Source organism: Aspergillus fischeri, genomic scaffold (assembly GCF_000149645.3).
Source record: "Aspergillus fischeri NRRL 181 1099437636247 genomic scaffold, whole genome shotgun sequence".
Lineage (NCBI taxonomy): Eukaryota > Fungi > Ascomycota > Eurotiomycetes > Eurotiales > Aspergillaceae > Aspergillus > Aspergillus fischeri.
Window position 1 is genome coordinate 1,220,896 of NW_001509772.1, and position 16,762 is coordinate 1,237,657.

General features: G+C 49.6%; 4 protein-coding genes across 4 annotated transcripts; 2 read left to right on the plus strand and 2 right to left on the minus strand.

Annotated features, from left to right (window-relative positions):
* Positions 1-81: 81 nt before the first annotated feature.
* Positions 82-3,228, minus strand: NFIA_036710 (STE11 family mitogen-activated protein kinase kinase kinase; the record flags this gene model as incomplete). The annotated part of the gene is made up of 4 exons (XM_001265995.1): positions 82-250; positions 345-2,838; positions 2,902-2,975; positions 3,044-3,228. The coding sequence occupies 4 exons, from the start codon at positions 3,226-3,228 to the stop codon at positions 82-84; spliced, it is 2,922 nt and encodes a 973-aa protein (XP_001265996.1).
* A 2,818-nt stretch (positions 3,229-6,046) lies between these two features.
* Positions 6,047-8,817, plus strand: NFIA_036720 (FTFMHR domain-containing protein; the record flags this gene model as incomplete). The annotated part of the gene is made up of 3 exons (XM_001265996.1): positions 6,047-6,179; positions 6,251-6,305; positions 6,372-8,817. The coding sequence occupies 3 exons, from the start codon at positions 6,047-6,049 to the stop codon at positions 8,815-8,817; spliced, it is 2,634 nt and encodes an 877-aa protein (XP_001265997.1).
* A 2,347-nt stretch (positions 8,818-11,164) lies between these two features.
* On the plus strand, positions 11,165-14,132 carry NFIA_036730 (uncharacterized protein; the record flags this gene model as incomplete). The annotated part of the gene is made up of 7 exons (XM_001265997.1): positions 11,165-11,193; positions 11,257-11,343; positions 11,410-11,536; positions 11,604-11,781; positions 11,847-12,437; positions 12,569-13,038; positions 13,107-14,132. The coding sequence occupies 7 exons, from the start codon at positions 11,165-11,167 to the stop codon at positions 14,130-14,132; spliced, it is 2,508 nt and encodes an 835-aa protein (XP_001265998.1).
* An 848-nt stretch (positions 14,133-14,980) lies between these two features.
* NFIA_036740 (adenosine kinase) lies at positions 14,981-16,559 on the minus strand (the record flags this gene model as incomplete). The annotated part of the gene is made up of 7 exons (XM_001265998.1): positions 14,981-15,023; positions 15,195-15,308; positions 15,376-15,713; positions 15,775-16,116; positions 16,183-16,333; positions 16,403-16,418; positions 16,508-16,559. 7 exons carry the CDS (start codon positions 16,557-16,559, stop codon positions 14,981-14,983), a joined length of 1,056 nt encoding a protein of 351 aa, XP_001265999.1.
* Between the last annotated feature and the right edge of the window lie 203 nt (positions 16,560-16,762).

Sequence of the window (16,762 nt, forward strand, 5' to 3'; positions counted from 1 at the left end):
TGATCCTATTCAACAACCGCGATGCCCGCTTATGTATGGCACACGAAAAGCAACAAATGCAATCAATAAAGTATCAGAATCCTACCGGATATTAAAACGCCTTTGAGGTGATAGCCTTGCATTTAGGAAGTGGTAAGAAGAAAGCGAACAATAAGACGGGAAGGCTCTGGGGTATTCAAGTTCATAAAAGGGAAGATGCAGAGTTCGATGTGCCTTCCGAATGAAAAGGAAATTGACTTCGGGGAAACACCTAATATTTGTGGTAGACAGCATGAGCAGCGCGCTATTATCCAAGGAGCGGCAATGGGCTAGTAGATCATTACTGAAATTCAGGTGCATCTCACGCCAGCGGTGCAGACAAGAACGGGCTCTGCAGTAGCTCGTCCGCGGAGGGTCTTTTCTCATAATCGACTTGAAAGGTCATGTCCAAGAAGGCCATGGCTTCTTTGCTCGCGTGCTCGGGAGCCGGGGGTCTCGCACTGTTGCTACCAATGGCGAAAATAGCTTGCAACTGACTGCAGTCAGGGAAAGGATGGGCCCCAATAAACATCTCCACGACAAGGCAGCCCAAACTCCAGATGTCCGCCTTTTTCGTGTGGGCTGTCTGTCGCACGACTTCCGGTGCCATCCAGTACACGCTTCCCTGCAGAGAAGGTCGATGAAGATGGCCACCTCCGCTGCCGCTGGCTCGGGCACCGAGAACAGTGGAGGCTTCAACACGTTTGGAAATGCCAAAATCGGAAATTTTGATACCGCCCTTGTTATCCACCAGAATGTTGGCACCCTTGATATCACGGTGGATGATGTCTCGACTATGGAGGTAGGAAAGACCTTCCAAAATTTGACGTACGAAATTCTTGATCAGCGGCTCTTGGAAGGTGTTGTACTGTTTGAGCATCGTGGCGATTGAACCGCCCGGGACGTACTCCAGGAAAATATTCAGGTATTGATCGTCCGCAGAGGTGCCCAAATACTGGACGATATTTGGATGGTGAAGCCCTTGCAACAGCTCAATCTCATGTTTGAGTGCTGTCACCATGCTGTTCTTGCGCTTGTCAAACTCAGTACCCTTCGTCGCCGAAGGTATTTCCACTTGTTTGACAGCCATGAGCTCTCCAGTGATCGCATGAAGAGCAAGGAAGACACTACCAAACGATCCCTCGCCAATCAAAGATCCCTTCATCCAGTTCTTGGGAGCAAAATTATTGCCTGAAAGGAACTCATTAAGGCCATCGTCCTCCTCTTCCCCATCTTCTGCCACCAAGACACTCAGCCTCTCATTGAAAGATCCGCCGTCTGTCGCTGCAACGCTCGCGTTCTCATCAAGAAGGCTTTGGCGAGAGTTACTCGGATCATCTGATCCACTATCGAAGGAAACATATGATTTGCGATTCGGCTCAATGGGAGACTCCTCTTGAAGAGGCTGAAGAGAGCTTGAGGCAATGGAATCCCTATATGATGTTTGCGGGAGATTGAATCTGGAAACCGAGAGCGGCCTCGAGGCTCGAGTAGGGTGTGCCCCAGGATTGAGCCAGGTGTCAGCGATGCTCGGAATCGGGGGCGCATCCCTCAAGCTCGATGCATAGCTTGTATTGCTGAGGACGCTCAGGCGACTTGCTGCTCGGCTGAGGCGTTGCGATCTCCGAATCGACATGCGCATGGTCTTTTCAATATCCTCACGCTGATGACCGGGGAAATATGATGTAAGCTCATGAATAATCATTTCGCTAGGTGGGCGAGCCCCGAAGAAAGATCGCAACTTGGCCACAGAGGGACGTTCAGTGCTCATTTGGAGAGACTGGTCATGCTCATTATGACCCTGAGGATGCCGGGCAGATACAGGCGACAAAGGTTGTTTGATGTGATGCCAGGGTTCACCTGTGAGTTGCTGTATTTTAATCTGGTTGCGCACATTTGAACTGCTCAGAGCATTCATGTGTGTCATTTGGCTTTCATCCAACGCAAGCTGGGAAGCACGACGGAGCTCATCAGTATCTGGTTCACCAGCGTGAATTTTCCGCAGAATGAGACGTCCGCGCTCGGACCTACTTGATCCTTCGCAAATCTCCATGAGTTCGTGATCCGCAAGTCGCCTACAGTTCGAAGGATCTGGTTCCAAGCCGTCGAGCACGTAGAAGCAATAGTTGCGGTACTGGTGCTCGGGTAGCTGCAGCTTCTTGAGGACACACAGTATAATCTCATCAGCGGTCTTGCAATGCTTGATATCCAGTACCTTGGTCTGTCCGCCGGTATATATGACCCTGATAACAGGCGAATTTGCGGGCAAAGCACCCATTGTCAGACCATCAATGCTGGGGTTCTGCCTCAGATGTAAGCCACCTTTGTGACCATGGCCACCGTCGCTAGGTGTTCCTGGGTTTCGGCCAGAATTCGAGCCGCCGGAGGAAGGATGAGCAAAATAACCCTCTTTCCGACCACTTTCCATCGGGCTGTTCGCAGCATACCGCTGATTTCTCAATGGGGACCCTGGGCGTGACGATGATTTTCCCGTGGAGTAACCATTGTCGACTAAGCGAGACATACGGCGATTGCTCGAACTTCGTTGGCGGAGGTTGGTAAGCCGAGAGGAGTCTGAAGTTGGAGCGTACGTAGGGGCCTCAAGTGCAGCGAGTTGATTCTTCATGTGGGTAAGCTGAGGTTCCAACTGTGACAGAACTTCACTTACCATGTTCGTTTGTCTTAGATTGTTGACACTCCTGTTTCTGAGCTTCTTGATGGCTACAAAAATCCGCACTCGATCGCCGACCTTCTTGATACCCATTTCCTGAAGAATTTTCTGGTCACATTCAATAAGATTGTCTCCGTTGAAATTGTTTGCTGCATACCGTCAGTGACTGCGTCATCTTAGATTCTGGTACCACGCCGCTACTCAATGCGTACCTCTGAATAAAGACTCATACTGGCCGCAATTTATGCTGTGCAACCAGTTGATCACTTGTTTCTCATCCCACGACCTGGAAAAGTTGCAATCAGCCGTCCGCGGAGACCCTCCAAGACAGATCAGGTGGCGCTGAAAACCCACCGAACGGCATCATGACCATCCTTCAAGGAGAACTCCGACTCTGTCGGGCTTGTAAACAGCATCCCGTCCTGCGAAGACGCCCCCGTTGACGACTTGTGCGATGGTCCGACATGATATGTGGGTGCCGTAGCCTGGGAGCTTGTCATGCCCAAAGGCGCCGACAATTGAATCTTCGTCGCCAACATAGCTCGTAGATCGTGCGGACGCTGATTTATAGGGATTGAATAATAACTGTCGGGCTTTGGCGCGATCTTATGCCATATGGATACACCGGGATTCAATGACATAACATAATACCGGCGTTTTCCTGAGATCTATATGGCGGAGTGACTGTGCGACTTTGACAGATGTTTTGACTTCAACCGGCGAGACGTCCCGAGTTCTCTATATTTACAACGCTGATCAGTCAATCTGTCTCTAGGATCATCTTTTGTTCCATCCAGTAGAAACAAAGTCCACTTGGCAGGAGGAGCAAAGAGTAGGCAGCAAAGAAGAAAGTTAAGATCCAGAGGGATAACAAGGAGTGAAAGTATCACTAGCCTGCTTACAGTGTAAGTAATGACTGTGGGTAGACAACTCCTCCGTGAATACCTGATTCTTTTGCTCTAACCTTGAGGCTTTGGATAAGCAAAGGCTAGGGCAATTCACGATCAGGCTTGAACTGCTTCGCTATAGCAGTCTCAGAAGCTGAAAGACGCGGGGAGAGAGGACGCCGGCGGTAGGAGTAAGAGTACAAGGACATCAAACACTCAGACGGTAATCTTCTTTAGCTCCTCAGCAAGGGATAACTAAATGAACGATAAGCATGCAAAGAAGTAATAATAATATGATGCTGAGTGATCACCCCTCCTGCGACACTGACAACAACTGTATCTCTGTGGAGGCCTGATCGGTCGGGGACAATACCTCCGACACGCAAGTAGGTGCTCTTATCATTTTCTCAAACACGCCGCGCTGCTGAGATTTGTCAGGGGCCAGACAGTCTGAAACAATAGAGCCCCTCCGTTCCATTAAATCCATCCCCTTCCCAATACTTGTCACCATCATTGCCTTCATTGATACAATTTCAGTGAGCTATTCTTAGCTTGTGGAATCAGTGTTGGTGGGTTCAAACCTCAACACTAATTTTGACATGGGATCGTCATGTTCATCAAGTGCCCATCGCTTCCATTTGGTAGGTTAGCATCGATCTTAAGTTCATCGGAGCCATCTACACGGAATTGCCTGTCATGTCCCTTGGTCCAGATATCCCCTGCAAAGACTGGCATCCTGATAAACCACGGACTACTCCGTATGCTCCTCTATATTCGAACTTTTTCCAGACTGAGACAGACTGAATACTGTGTTCATTGATATCTTCGGATTCCGTATTTCAACATGATGAAGTTTACTTTGTTGGGCCCACATGCATTTTCATATGAGCTGCCTATGGAGCAAATCAGAGTTCCAGAACCTCATGGTCAGGTCGATACAGTCTCGCCTGTGGGCATCAAGCGGTAATAACTAATATCGACTGTTTTTTGCGCGCGTTCTCCAAGATCGATCGTAGGAGAAAGCTATGGGATCTTCTCCTTTTATTTCGGCCGCCACCTCAAAATAAAACTCCCCTTTAATGGCTGTCAGTCCAGCTTGGGCGAACTGTCTTGACCCGTATGTCCAGGCACATTAAGAGCTCCCCATGGGTTCCGCCGTCGCCTTATACCTCAATCTGCATCCCTGACTCAGATTCGCTTCTGGTTTGAACCTCTCCATATCAGCTGAAAGCTAAGAACCTCAACTCTTCCAGGTGCTGGTTTGAGAATCATTAAAATCACGACTCGATGGCTGCGCATTTCCTGAAACCTGCTCAAACTGTTGTGTAGTACATCGGTGGTTGTATTCATGTACGTAGGCTCCCACTTGGATCTATTGGTTCTCTTTCGGGGAAAAGTTGAGTAATCTCCTTTCCAAACCAGAAGTAATGATGATTGTACAGAGTAGTATTATCTAATTTCGAAGCAGAGGGTTTGGTGTGCTTCGCCCTAGTATATTCCTAACCTCCGAAGTAACCAATGTTGCGGAACTCATGGCCTAGTAATGGTTTATCGATGGAGACGGAACGGCTTACATCTTCATTTCACCGATTTATTATCCCAGGCCTCGTACACATTTTTGCTGATGAAGAATATCAAGGTGCTGTAGGTGTCGTTGGTGTTGCGTGTTCTGCACTATAAATATATACTTTGTCCTGTGTCCCCGATTTGATATAGATCGATACCTCTCAATGTTCTCTGGGCCCTTTCAAACGGTGAATCCGTTGAGTATAGCCGACTGCCGCATGGTGCAGTACTATATTCAGTCCTTGAAATAAAGAGGAAAGAAACCCATGTGGACGTCCTCATCATATCAGTAGGTGAAAGTAGCAAACTAATGGGCCGTTCTGCCATCCATCACATTCTCCATGTAATACCACGGTATTAGGTTTTCGCTACAGTGGGCCATTTTCCGCCTCTTCCGTTTACACTGGACGCCCGAATATCGAGCAAAGTCTCATCGAGAGTTAAGATGAAGAAAGCAAGGTTAGATATAGAAACGGCAGGAGCAGCTGGCATCCTTGTAAAGCATATTATCTCCGCACCAGTGGGGACGGCGGAGGGCAGATATGCAAGTAGGATGGAGCATCTACCATCAATTGCATGTCAGGGACGGAGAATTCTACAAGTTGTTGAACGAACATGAGTTGCATTCTTCTATCAGAGCGGTAAAAAATATAGATGCCATCAATGAGACCGAGTGTCCACATATGCGACAATCCGAGCAACATCATTATTATCATTGCGGCCGTATGCTGCTCTGGGAAAAAAAGTCCCTCAGTGCGGATGGACCATGGCTGCACGTGACTGGCTGTCCTTAGGTTCTTTACAGGCTAGGAAACCCCCCTCATGCCTCGACCCCACAGTTTTTCTTCCCCGCTCGTCTGTTTCTCATCTGTGAGGACATGCTCCAATTCCAAGGCAATTCGCCATGGAGGAAGAGAGAACTGTTCAAGGCAAAGTGAAGAAGAAAAATGCCACGCCACACCGAAAGTCTTTGTCCTGCGAATATTGCAGCAGGTCCTTCGCTCGCTTGGAGCACCTCCAACGACATCTCCGCACTCGTTGAGTAACCCTGGAATTGGCCCTGTGGGTGCGCTGAGGAATAACGGAAAATGCTAATCCATTATCGTAGACACGAAGGAAAAACCGTTCTCATGTGACATATGCTCCAAATCATTTGCAAGGAGGTAGGCTGTTATCTTACCTTGCATAGGTCTCGACTGGCGCTAACAATATGAGGGAAAACTCTGTAGCGACCTACTTGTACGACATGAGCGCTTAGTTCATCCCGCCGAGGCTGCGGCCAGTCGAGAACATCGAAACCACAATAATCATGAGGTGCCTTCGACGCCGTCCTCTATGATACAGACGACCCATCATGAGTCGCGAATGCTCGAGCTTGCAGATGCAATACCAGTCCAGCCACAGCCGATTCCGCCGCCTCCGCCTGAGGTCCATGTCCAGCCAGCACCGATAATAGAGACAACGCATTTCAACCCCTCATGGGGTTACGATCTGAATCTCTTGTCTCATGCTGCCAGCCATGTAGCTCTTGAAGGCCAACAGGAAGCTCTTGAGTCGATGCGAAAGCCTTCACATACCGTCGGCCCTCCTCAGCCAATCCCTCATGTCACGGACAGGCCTATCACCGAAAACTATGGGCTTGAACCGTCAATACTTGATCTCACTGACTTAGGTGATCCGGTCCAAGACTTCACTGTCTTTTTAGAAAGCGTTGGTCTCTCATCCGACTGGGACTCGGGAGTGTTTTCCACTGTCGAGGAACCCATGTTGCCAACTACTCTCTCGATTGACTCTAAGCCATCCCTTCGTGAAACGTCCAGACTAGGGACAGAGATCATGAATGACCCGCGCTCGGCCGACGATCCTCCATCATTCTCGAATTTTGGATCTCGTTTGCCTTCGCTACAACCCGAGTCCCACGAAGTGGACGATCGACTCGGTTTCGGCGACGACGGTCCACGTCCAGCATGGGATATCTCAAACGCTGACCGCCAGGTCTTCGTTTCCAAACTTGAGGAGTTTGCTTATATTCTTCCGAAGGGCTTCGTGCCTCCATCAAGACACGCTCTGTCTCGCTTCTTTGCTGGCTATATCAACGGATTGAATGAGCATCTTCCTTTTATACATGTCCCAACACTTTCTGTTGCCAAATGCTCTCCCGAGCTGACGCTCGCACTAGCGGCAGCAGGGTCGCATTATCGCTTTGAAAACAATCGAGGAATCGACCTGTTTCACGCAGCGAAGACAATACTGCTGGAGCGCCTCCGAAGAAGGGACAGCAAGCAAGTGCCATGCCCGACATGGAATTTTTATTCTCCCAGTTCGGGATTCCACAACTCGCGTGGTTCGTCGGCCATGTCAAATCATGCTAGTAGCCCTTTCCAGCAACAGCAGCAGTCTATGCCGCATCCTGTCGATCCTTCAATTTATGTATCAGATGATTCGGATGCTCACATGGAAGTGATTCGCACGTTCTTGCTTCTCACAGTTTTTGCGTCTTGGGAGAGACACCCGGAACTCCTCCGGGAAATTTTATCGTTACAAAGTACGTTGGCAAGGCTCGTTCGAGAGCATGGACTCTCCGAACCAGCGACCAGTCCTGACCCAAATAGTTGGGAGGAGTGGATACGGAGAGAGGGCAACAGGCGCACAAAGCTCATCGTCTACTGCTTTTTCAATCTACATTCCATCATGTACAACATTCCCCCTCTGATTCTGAACGCGGAGTTGAAATTGAACATGCCATGCTCTCATGACGTCTGGAAAGCGAGCAATGCGACTCAGTGGAGACGGCTCAGTCGCACCCGGCCAGGGGTGGATGTTCCCTTCCAGGAGGCATTCGCCAAACTGTTCTTAAAGTCGAGCATCTCGAACTCTTCGGCACCAATCTCGCCACTCGGAAATTATATCCTTATACACGCTATTATCCAGCAGATATTTTTCGCGCGTCAACTCTGTCTATCTGCGCCCACTATGCAAGGTACAAGTCTCAGACCCGATGACTTGACTGTTTTAGACAACTCTCTGAGCGCCTGGAAGGCATTATGGAAGCGCACTCCGGAATCCAGCATTGATCCTCAGAATCCAGCAGGGCCGATTGCGTTCACCTCTACTGCCCTTCTAGGACTCGCTTACATCAGGTTGCATGTTGACTTGGGCCCTTGTCGTCGTCTGATCACTCAAGACCCAGTTCAGATTGCTAGGGCCTTAAGCGAGTCCCCGCCCATAGCAAGAAGCCCACGTCTCATTATGGCTTTACTGCATTCTGCCCATGCACTGTCCATCCCTGTACGTCTCGGAATCGACTTTGTGGCGAGAACCCATTCGTTCTTCTGGAGTATTCAGCATTCCCTTTGCAGTTTGGAATGCGCTTTTCTCTTGAGCCGATGGCTACTCTCAATACCAGCTACGCACTCGGAGCAGAGGTTGTCAGACCATGAAAGGAAACTACTTTTGTGGATCAAGAGTATGATGGACGAGACTGACATGGCCGTTGACCCACCAGGGGCGCCTGATATGGAATTTATGGCCAATCCTTACAAGGCCAAACAACTAAGCGTCGCTATCGTCCGGGTCTGGGCAAGAACCTTCAAGGGAAACACGAGTTGGGCGATAGTTGATCTGGTCGGGTCAAGCTTGGATGCTTATGCAGATGTCTTAGAAAATCAGCTATGACTTCAGGAATACGTTCGTCCGTCTGTTTCGCAATCGGTCCGCATGCAGCCTTCCAGACTCTGACAGATGATCTGCCCGCTGAAGAAACCCAGTCCCCAGCGAAGAAGGAATATTGCAAGCACTCTATGTGTTCTCCGAACTTGTTAGGGTACCATACCATTTAACTGCAAACTGGCCTGCGAAACATTGATGCTTTCAGTCTCATCGACATGGATGATATGTGATGTTGCTATATACCCGCGTCTATGAACTAATCTCTCATCTATTATGTTTCTATTTTTGTGCTCGAGGCCCTTGTTTTTGGTACTCCTTCCTTTTTACCAGCTGGTTTGGGGCGTGTATAAATTAGTCAGGCTGCTCATACACGATGAAGATGCCGTCACTGCTCAGCCTTTTCTGGCAATAGCTCCCGAGCAGCTTGTCATTACTGTTAAAGGGGATTGAGAGGATCCAGAGAACGAGATAATATCCGAAACGTGGCGTCTATACTGGTGTTCTCGCTCCGTCGACCGGTCGCTTGTCTTGCCGTTTCAGTCCTTCGTCGTCAACATACTTGTATGTCTTTTAACAGGAGGAAAAGACTATGGGGTATTCTCTTGCTTGCTTCGTTACATTTATGTCTGTGTTGCGCAACTTGAGATGCCGAGTCGGTTCATGATGTATTTTTGCATTAGTCTAACGGTGGAACAAACTATTGTTACATGAATTCAGCTAGACTTACTCCCGGTTCTTCTCTGGCTTTTACTAACACTTGCCGGGACAAATCGCAACGCGGACATGGACTTCTCTAGTTGAGTAATTTCCGTTTCCTCCAGACTTACATGTCCCACGCTTTGTTTGGACACTGCATGTGAGACCGCATGCGAGTGCGACTCGGATGTCTTTCGGTTTCTCAGCCTGCCTTCCTGCAGTGAGGGTGCAGTAGCCGATATGCGTCGTCTGTGTGTATTTGGTGACCGCAGCATAGATATTTGTTTATCGATCCCGTCGTTGACGACGTAGAAATTGTAGGTCTGGGACTTAGGTATTAGCTGCAGTGAGGAGCCAGGATCGTAAAAGGAAAATACCTTTGGAAACATATGTTTATCGATCAAATGCATCCGTCGCTTTTGGGGTGTAGAGCATTTCCTGTCGCAATCCTCGATGAAGCAACTGTACTGCATCGCAGGGGCTCTCGTTAGCCGTGATCGTCGTTACACAGTAATTGATTTCGAAAACAATGGTCCCAGGGCTGACGAACAGTTTTCTCTCCCTTGTCTCTCTTCGCAGCAACGAGTGGATCATGATTCTCCTCGATATGCAAATTCAGGAATCGATCTGTAGGGAAATTCTTCCCACACTCTGAACATCGGTTGACGTGCGTTTGCAAATAGTGCACCTCATAATCTTCATAGGAGGAGAAGGAGATGACTTCCCTATGCGGAGGTAGCGAACAATGCATCACTTCCACAGCAGATTCATCGGTGTCTTGCAAGAGTACCTTGGAACGTTCACAAGATGGCGCTGAAGATGCTGGGGACGGTGATCTTGACCAAGTCTCAGGTGATTGACCCGGTGAGGGGGATCTTGAGACGCGAGGGCGTTTAGACATGTCTTAAGGCTTTCCGGCTCTGAGTTGGCCCTTCTCCTCTTGGTTTTCTAGGGTCAATAGTGCTGTCTGGTTGGTCGGGAGAGATGCAGACTGGGACGGTGGGAGAGAACTCCTGCAATGCTCATTGGTATTGCTTGCTGCGCTTGGTTGAAACGAAAAATTCTTTCATCGCGACCTATTGGTTTTTGTTTATCTAGAGTATATGTTTCTGTTTCAAAGTGAGAGCAGTGAGGAACTACTATGACAACTACATGAGGAGATTGGTTGACTCTTCTGAGATGATGGCATCAACTGCATCTTACATACGGCGATGTAAGCGCATTACATACCAGATGAATAATGCATGCATAAATACACCAGCCACAGATGAACCAGACCAATCAATGTGCTGCAAGCCACAGGAACAGTGCCTATTGCGACTCCTCCACTCCACTCTCCATCCCTCATTATTTCTTTTTTGCGGACGGGCATTCAAAAAGTTCCCGTGATATGGGATTTGCATTCCCATGAGCGGTGGCCTCAACCCCTCGTCGTCCATATTCGCTCGGCTTACTTCGTCGTCACTTCTTCCTGACTGGCACCTCCAGCAGACTGTTCTGCAATTCCCGCCATTCGTCTTCTTTAGCGCCTAATCGCCCATACTACTGATGGATCGTTCATTACTTTCGTCGCCCGCAGACTCTCAGCCAGCCATAGCCATCTGACGGGCGAAGTCGAGGGTGGAGTGACACAGACACGATCAAGCCCACCCTGAGCATGGCGTCCGCTTTTCAAAATGCGTGGCAGTTAGTACTTCACATACTTTTCGATGCAACAGAATGGCACATCTCTGATTCGCATCACTATAGGACTGCGCTTGAAGCCGAAGGGAAGCTTCTAAAGAGCCTTGCCGAGAAGGAGCCTACGTTTACCGAAATCTCGCATTACCTTTCCGAGTGAGTCTATAAAATGAGGCTGGCTTGTTTTATCTCCGCCCACATCGATCTGACGGTCCGTCGCAGGTTTCGCGCCGCTTGTCAGAATGCCATACTCCAAGACTTTGAGACATCTCGCTCTATCGATGTTGAGACCCGACTCTGGGATGCACATGTGAAAATCAACACCCGGTTTCGCAAACTGCTCTCCCGCGTGAGTGTCACGATGGTTTTGTATAACATTGCAGACGCCGTTTACTGACCAATTGTGGCATGCATAGTTTCGCGAGGAGAACGCAAAGAAGAAGAAGCCGGTAGAAAGACGTAAACTCGAAAAGCATTACCTTGACTTTATCAAATCCAGCCAGAGATTCTATCGAGGATACATACAGCAGTTGTCGTCGCACTTCGGAGGTATCCCGGAGCTTGAAAAAGTTGCGCGGAAGTTCAGCTTTGACAGTGAGCAACGTCGTCCCCGTTATTTTTCAGGGCGTTCATTGAGACAATTCTTGTTACCCACCTAGATCTATCGGCGCAGCCTCCAGTCGAGGCTTCTGACGCTCTCCGCGCAAGTGTCCTTCAATCATGCCATTCAACACTTATCCGTCTTGGCGATCTGTCTCGCTACCGCGAGACCGAACTGGTGAGCAAGGACCGCAATTGGGGTCCCGCTATTGGCTACTATGACTTGGCTATAGCCATCTACCCTGCTTCAGGCGCATCGCACAACCAGTTGGCAGTAATAGCCCTTGCTGACGGCAATCACTTGCGGGCCACTTACCATCTTTACCGGGCCCTAGCTGCCCAGGAGCCTCATCCCTCTGCCAAGGGTAACTTGGAAATCGAATTCAGAAAGGTGCGCCATGCTTGGCGTAAAAGAGAGTTAATTCGTCCCGAGGATGCAGGAATTCCTGGGCGAGCGTTGGCCCCTTGGTTTGTTTATCTTCACGCTCAATGTTACAAAGGAAATGATTTTCCCGAGCATGATGAGCTTGAGAGTGAAGTACTGAACCAGCTAGCCGTTGACCTAAAGGAGCGCTCACTTGAAGGTACGCTTCAAAAGTTCTGCCTCATTAACATCGCAGCAGAGGACTTCTCGTGGACGCAGCCCGATGGTAAGCCTCCCTCATGTCGCATTTACTGAGATCGTCGCTGATGGATGCAGAAGAGTCAGTGTCCAATTCACGGCTATTTTTTCAGCGCATTAACGTCAAGACATTTTTCACGCTGCTCCAAATCCTTCTAGCAGAGCTGGAGAGGTTTGCGGTCGAAGACTCGCTCAGCAAAGACGCGAAGAGCGGGCCAGACAAGGTCACCGCTGTTGCGCGCCGCGTACTACCTGCTTTACGACATTATAGTTCCTGGCTTCTTATCGTCAGTCATTCACTAGTGGCACATAAGGAAGAAAAGGATACTCCTCTCGCTGTTCAAATTACGGAGTTTTGGAAGATCTACGCCAATACGTTGAGCCTCCTCGCATCAACTTTCGACGTTGTTCATCTCCCGGAAATCGACTACCTCTTGGAAGAAGATGAGGAGACTCTGGGATTTGCCCCGCTCAACAAAGACGCCGCGTCCCGCCGCTATTTGAGTTCTACTGGCCAGCAGAAGCCCCGAATGACCGACGTTGGAGTCGAAAGAAGTCATCCCAACATTGAGATGCTGTACCGGATCCGTGAATTCGTGATTGACGGTCTCGACCTAGTTGTGAGCAATGTACGAAGTGTCCTGTTTGTTCTTTTGTACCAATTCGATTACTTACTGATACTGCTTTGCGATTTCAGAGAATCCCTATAGCCCTTGTGGATGATGAGGATAAGAAGACCTTTATCTACAAAGAAGAGGGCCTTCCTTCCCAATTCTTCGCCAGCCCCTCCGGCCATCATAACACGCTCTCCACGGCGAGCGTTGAACGAGAGGATGTTCAGCAGGCGACCAAAGACGCCAATTACGTTGCGGATTCAAGGAGCACTTTTGGCGGTTCGCAGTCTGCGTCTGCTTCTATGTCCGCTAATATGCATCGCATTGTCGAAGGTGTCGAACGGCTGGTTGAGTCGGACACTTACGAAAACACTCCTGCACTTCCGGACCAGCTGGCTTTCCTTCGAAGCACCAATCAGCAATCTATCCCCAGCGATTTCTTCGAGTCGAGCCTCAATGCGACCAATCGCGAGACAGATGCCCCTGTTCACTATCCTCCTATTGCACCTCCTGGCCTGCAGCTCTCAATGCCCAACCCCACAGCTGGGTCAGCAGCTCCACTGTCCCAGTCCTACACTTCTCGACCTACCCTTCCTGGTATCCCAAGTATTTGGAGCACCGGACTGTCACCCGACGTCGGTGGATCCTCGGCTCCAAGAACGCCTCCAGGCTTGGGACAACATCCAGGTCCAGCCAATCCAGCAAACACCAGAAGCCCAGACCCTCGCCATGCATCCCACGATATGACTACAAACGAGCCCATCTTCCGGAAAAGCCTTGCTGGACAAACCTCAATGCATAACCTTCTTGGCGGGTCAAGCTCAATGTCCCCTTGGATGTCACCCTCAAATCCTGCAGCACATCATGGTCTTTCGGGAACAGGCTGGGATAGAAGTCCTCTGGGAAGAGCGGCTTCCCCTCCTTCTCTCGGAGTACCAAGCCAGCCCATGTCAAGCGGCTTAGCAAATGCATCATGGGCCAACGATGCGTTCCTGGCTAGTACATTATCCTCTGGAGCGGGCTTTCCCAGTTCTGGACCAACCAGTCGTCGATCTACTTCCCATTTCGGCGCTATCGGGCAGACTCCATCTTACGGTCAGGGCGGGTGATTCACAGGAGACCCCTTGGTTTGTGAATTGACAACAAGAGCAGAGGCCAAAGGACGCGATCACAACCCCCTTACGCATCTTTTAAATCCGGGAGCGGGTGGATCGTCCGGTTTTCTCCCTCAGTCTAGCTCCGGTAAAATAAATGCTGGGACAATTTGTCGGCTATTGAGCAGCTCCGCATCGCGACTGTTGCTGTTATCTCATGCAAGCGGACTAGGTCATGCAATCACTCTTCTATCCCACCTTCCAACAATGGTGGTGAGGGCGTCCCGTCGATTGGGACTGAAAGTCGGATCTGGTGAGAAACAGACAGTTGACTTCGGGGTAGACCTTTGGTACTTTTTCACGCTGATGGAGACGGCTACTTCTTACAATAATAACGAGCCATGCTATCATTTGTACTTCTTCGAGTGCTTTCAAAATTGTGGAAATTGATTAGCTTCCTCTTTGCCTTTTTAGGAGAGAGCTATATGAAATTCCGATGCCAACATCGTCAAATTCCTGTCACGTCCAGGTCAAAACAAGGGACATGAAATTATGGCTCATTTCTATTTCTTGAATTTGAGTATATATAAGACCGAAAGGTTCGTTCATTACATCGTTGTTGAGAACGTCACCAGCCTGCGGCTTCCGCGTATCAACGGTACCCTAACTCGTAAACCTGCGTAGTGTTGTACGCAATCTTTGGAGGAAGTGATCTTGGAAAGAAGAAAAAAAAAAAGTCTAAGACGTTAAGTCAAGGACAAGTGGGTATAGAGGGTTGAATCATCCAGGAATATTTTTATGCTGCAAGCTTGCAATAGCCCCTTATGGCTTGCCGGGCGTCCATATTAGAAGTGGTTGGTATTCTATGAGCGGCTGGGGGTGTAGGTCTTCTTGGGGAAGGGGAAACTATATGGCAAAGTCATGATGTTAGTCGTCATTCATTGAAATGATTCTTGCACCGTGGTCCCCCAGCACAATGAAACTGGAAGTAGCTTGGAAACGGACGCGGGCCCTCGCAAATACGGCCCATTTTCGGCAAGGTCTTCGGTAGATCAGAAAGATGAATGGGAGACTTACGAAGGTCCCAGCTCTTGAATGCTCAGGCTGGCGAGCCACTGGCCCATATCCATGCTCTCCTCAAGAGATTTGTTCTGAACAACACCGGCGCAGAAGCCGCCAGCAAACGCATCACTACAAACAGCACTCGTCAGCACAAAATTTCTGTTGACCATGAGTAGAATGACTGATGACGACTTACCCAGCGCCGTTGGTGTCGTTGATGCTGCTCTTGGGGATCTCGTGCACAGGGAACTCCTTGACCTCAACCTCGCCGTTTGGCTTAACGGTAGCAGTGACTGTGGGCAGAGTGCCTTGGGTGACAATAGCAACTCTGGGACGGCTGGTGTTCTTCTTGGGAAGCTGAGCGAGCTTCTTCGCAATCTCGACAACATCATCCGTATTCCATTCGTGGGTCTCAGCGTAGGTGCGAGCCTCTGTCTCGTTGCAGAAAGTGTAGTCGGTGTAGGGCAGGACGCTGTCAAGCTGGTCCTTGAAGAACTGAGGAATGAAGGGGGCGGAAAGAGAAAGCATGAAGACCTGAGTTCCAAAACGTCAACCTCAGTCGAGCGGGACGCAGAAGGAAGGCCATCTTGCTCACCTTGTTCTTGGCAGCAGCCTCCTCGGCGAGGGCCAAAATGGCAGGGACACAGACTGTCAGGTGGTATCCACCAACATAGTAGTACTGAGCCTTCTCGACAAGAGACCAGACGTGAGGCTGCTTCAAGTGGTCAATCTTGTACTCGTTTGCCGCAGCAAGGTGAGTGCACATGCTACGGTTGTGACCAGTGATAATGACGCCGCACTTGCCAGTGGGCTGGACATCGTCCACACGATACTCAGTGTGGACACCAGCCTGGTTGCAGGCCTCCTTGAGGATATCGGCGTACTTGTCCTTACCGACACAGCCAATGTACATGACGGAGTTCTCGGGGAGCATGTACTGTTAGGTTGTATCCTCGATCAGCAACAGCCCAGATTGAAGAAAGGTGATCTACACTCGGCATACCTGGGCACCGCGGGCGGTGTTCTGTGCAGCACCACCAGCAATGAGCTTAGCATCGCGGCTAAGGAGCTCATCGTAGAGTCCCATGTGCTTCTCCTCGGCAAGGATGGCATCGTTGTCCTTAAGACCGTACTTTTCCAGAAGAGCGGCATCACTGTACAAGGTTCAATCAGTTGATATCCAATTGGCTCCGACTTTCCGACGTCGTCCATCAGTGACGTACCCGACAGCTTGGATATCTAAGACCCTTCAAAGTCAGCATACTCAATCCACGTCTGTTATATAGTTGTTGTCCCTTGTCGGAGAGGTGAGGTCAAATAAAACGCACCTAGGAGAGGGTTCTCCAAGCACAGAAAAGGGTATCCCTGAGCAGCGGCCATTTTTCCTGTTGCAATTGATGATAAGATACGTATAAAGGGAAAATATAGGAAGCGCAATGACGAGAAGTAAGAAAGAGAAGGAGAGAAGGAGGAGAACTAATAATAATACCTGGCGGGGTGTTCGAGGAGGGGCAGTCAGCGAGGTGGAAAGGTTTAGTTTGCCCGTAGTAAAATCGGCGGCCGGCGGCCAGTTGCCCGGTCCA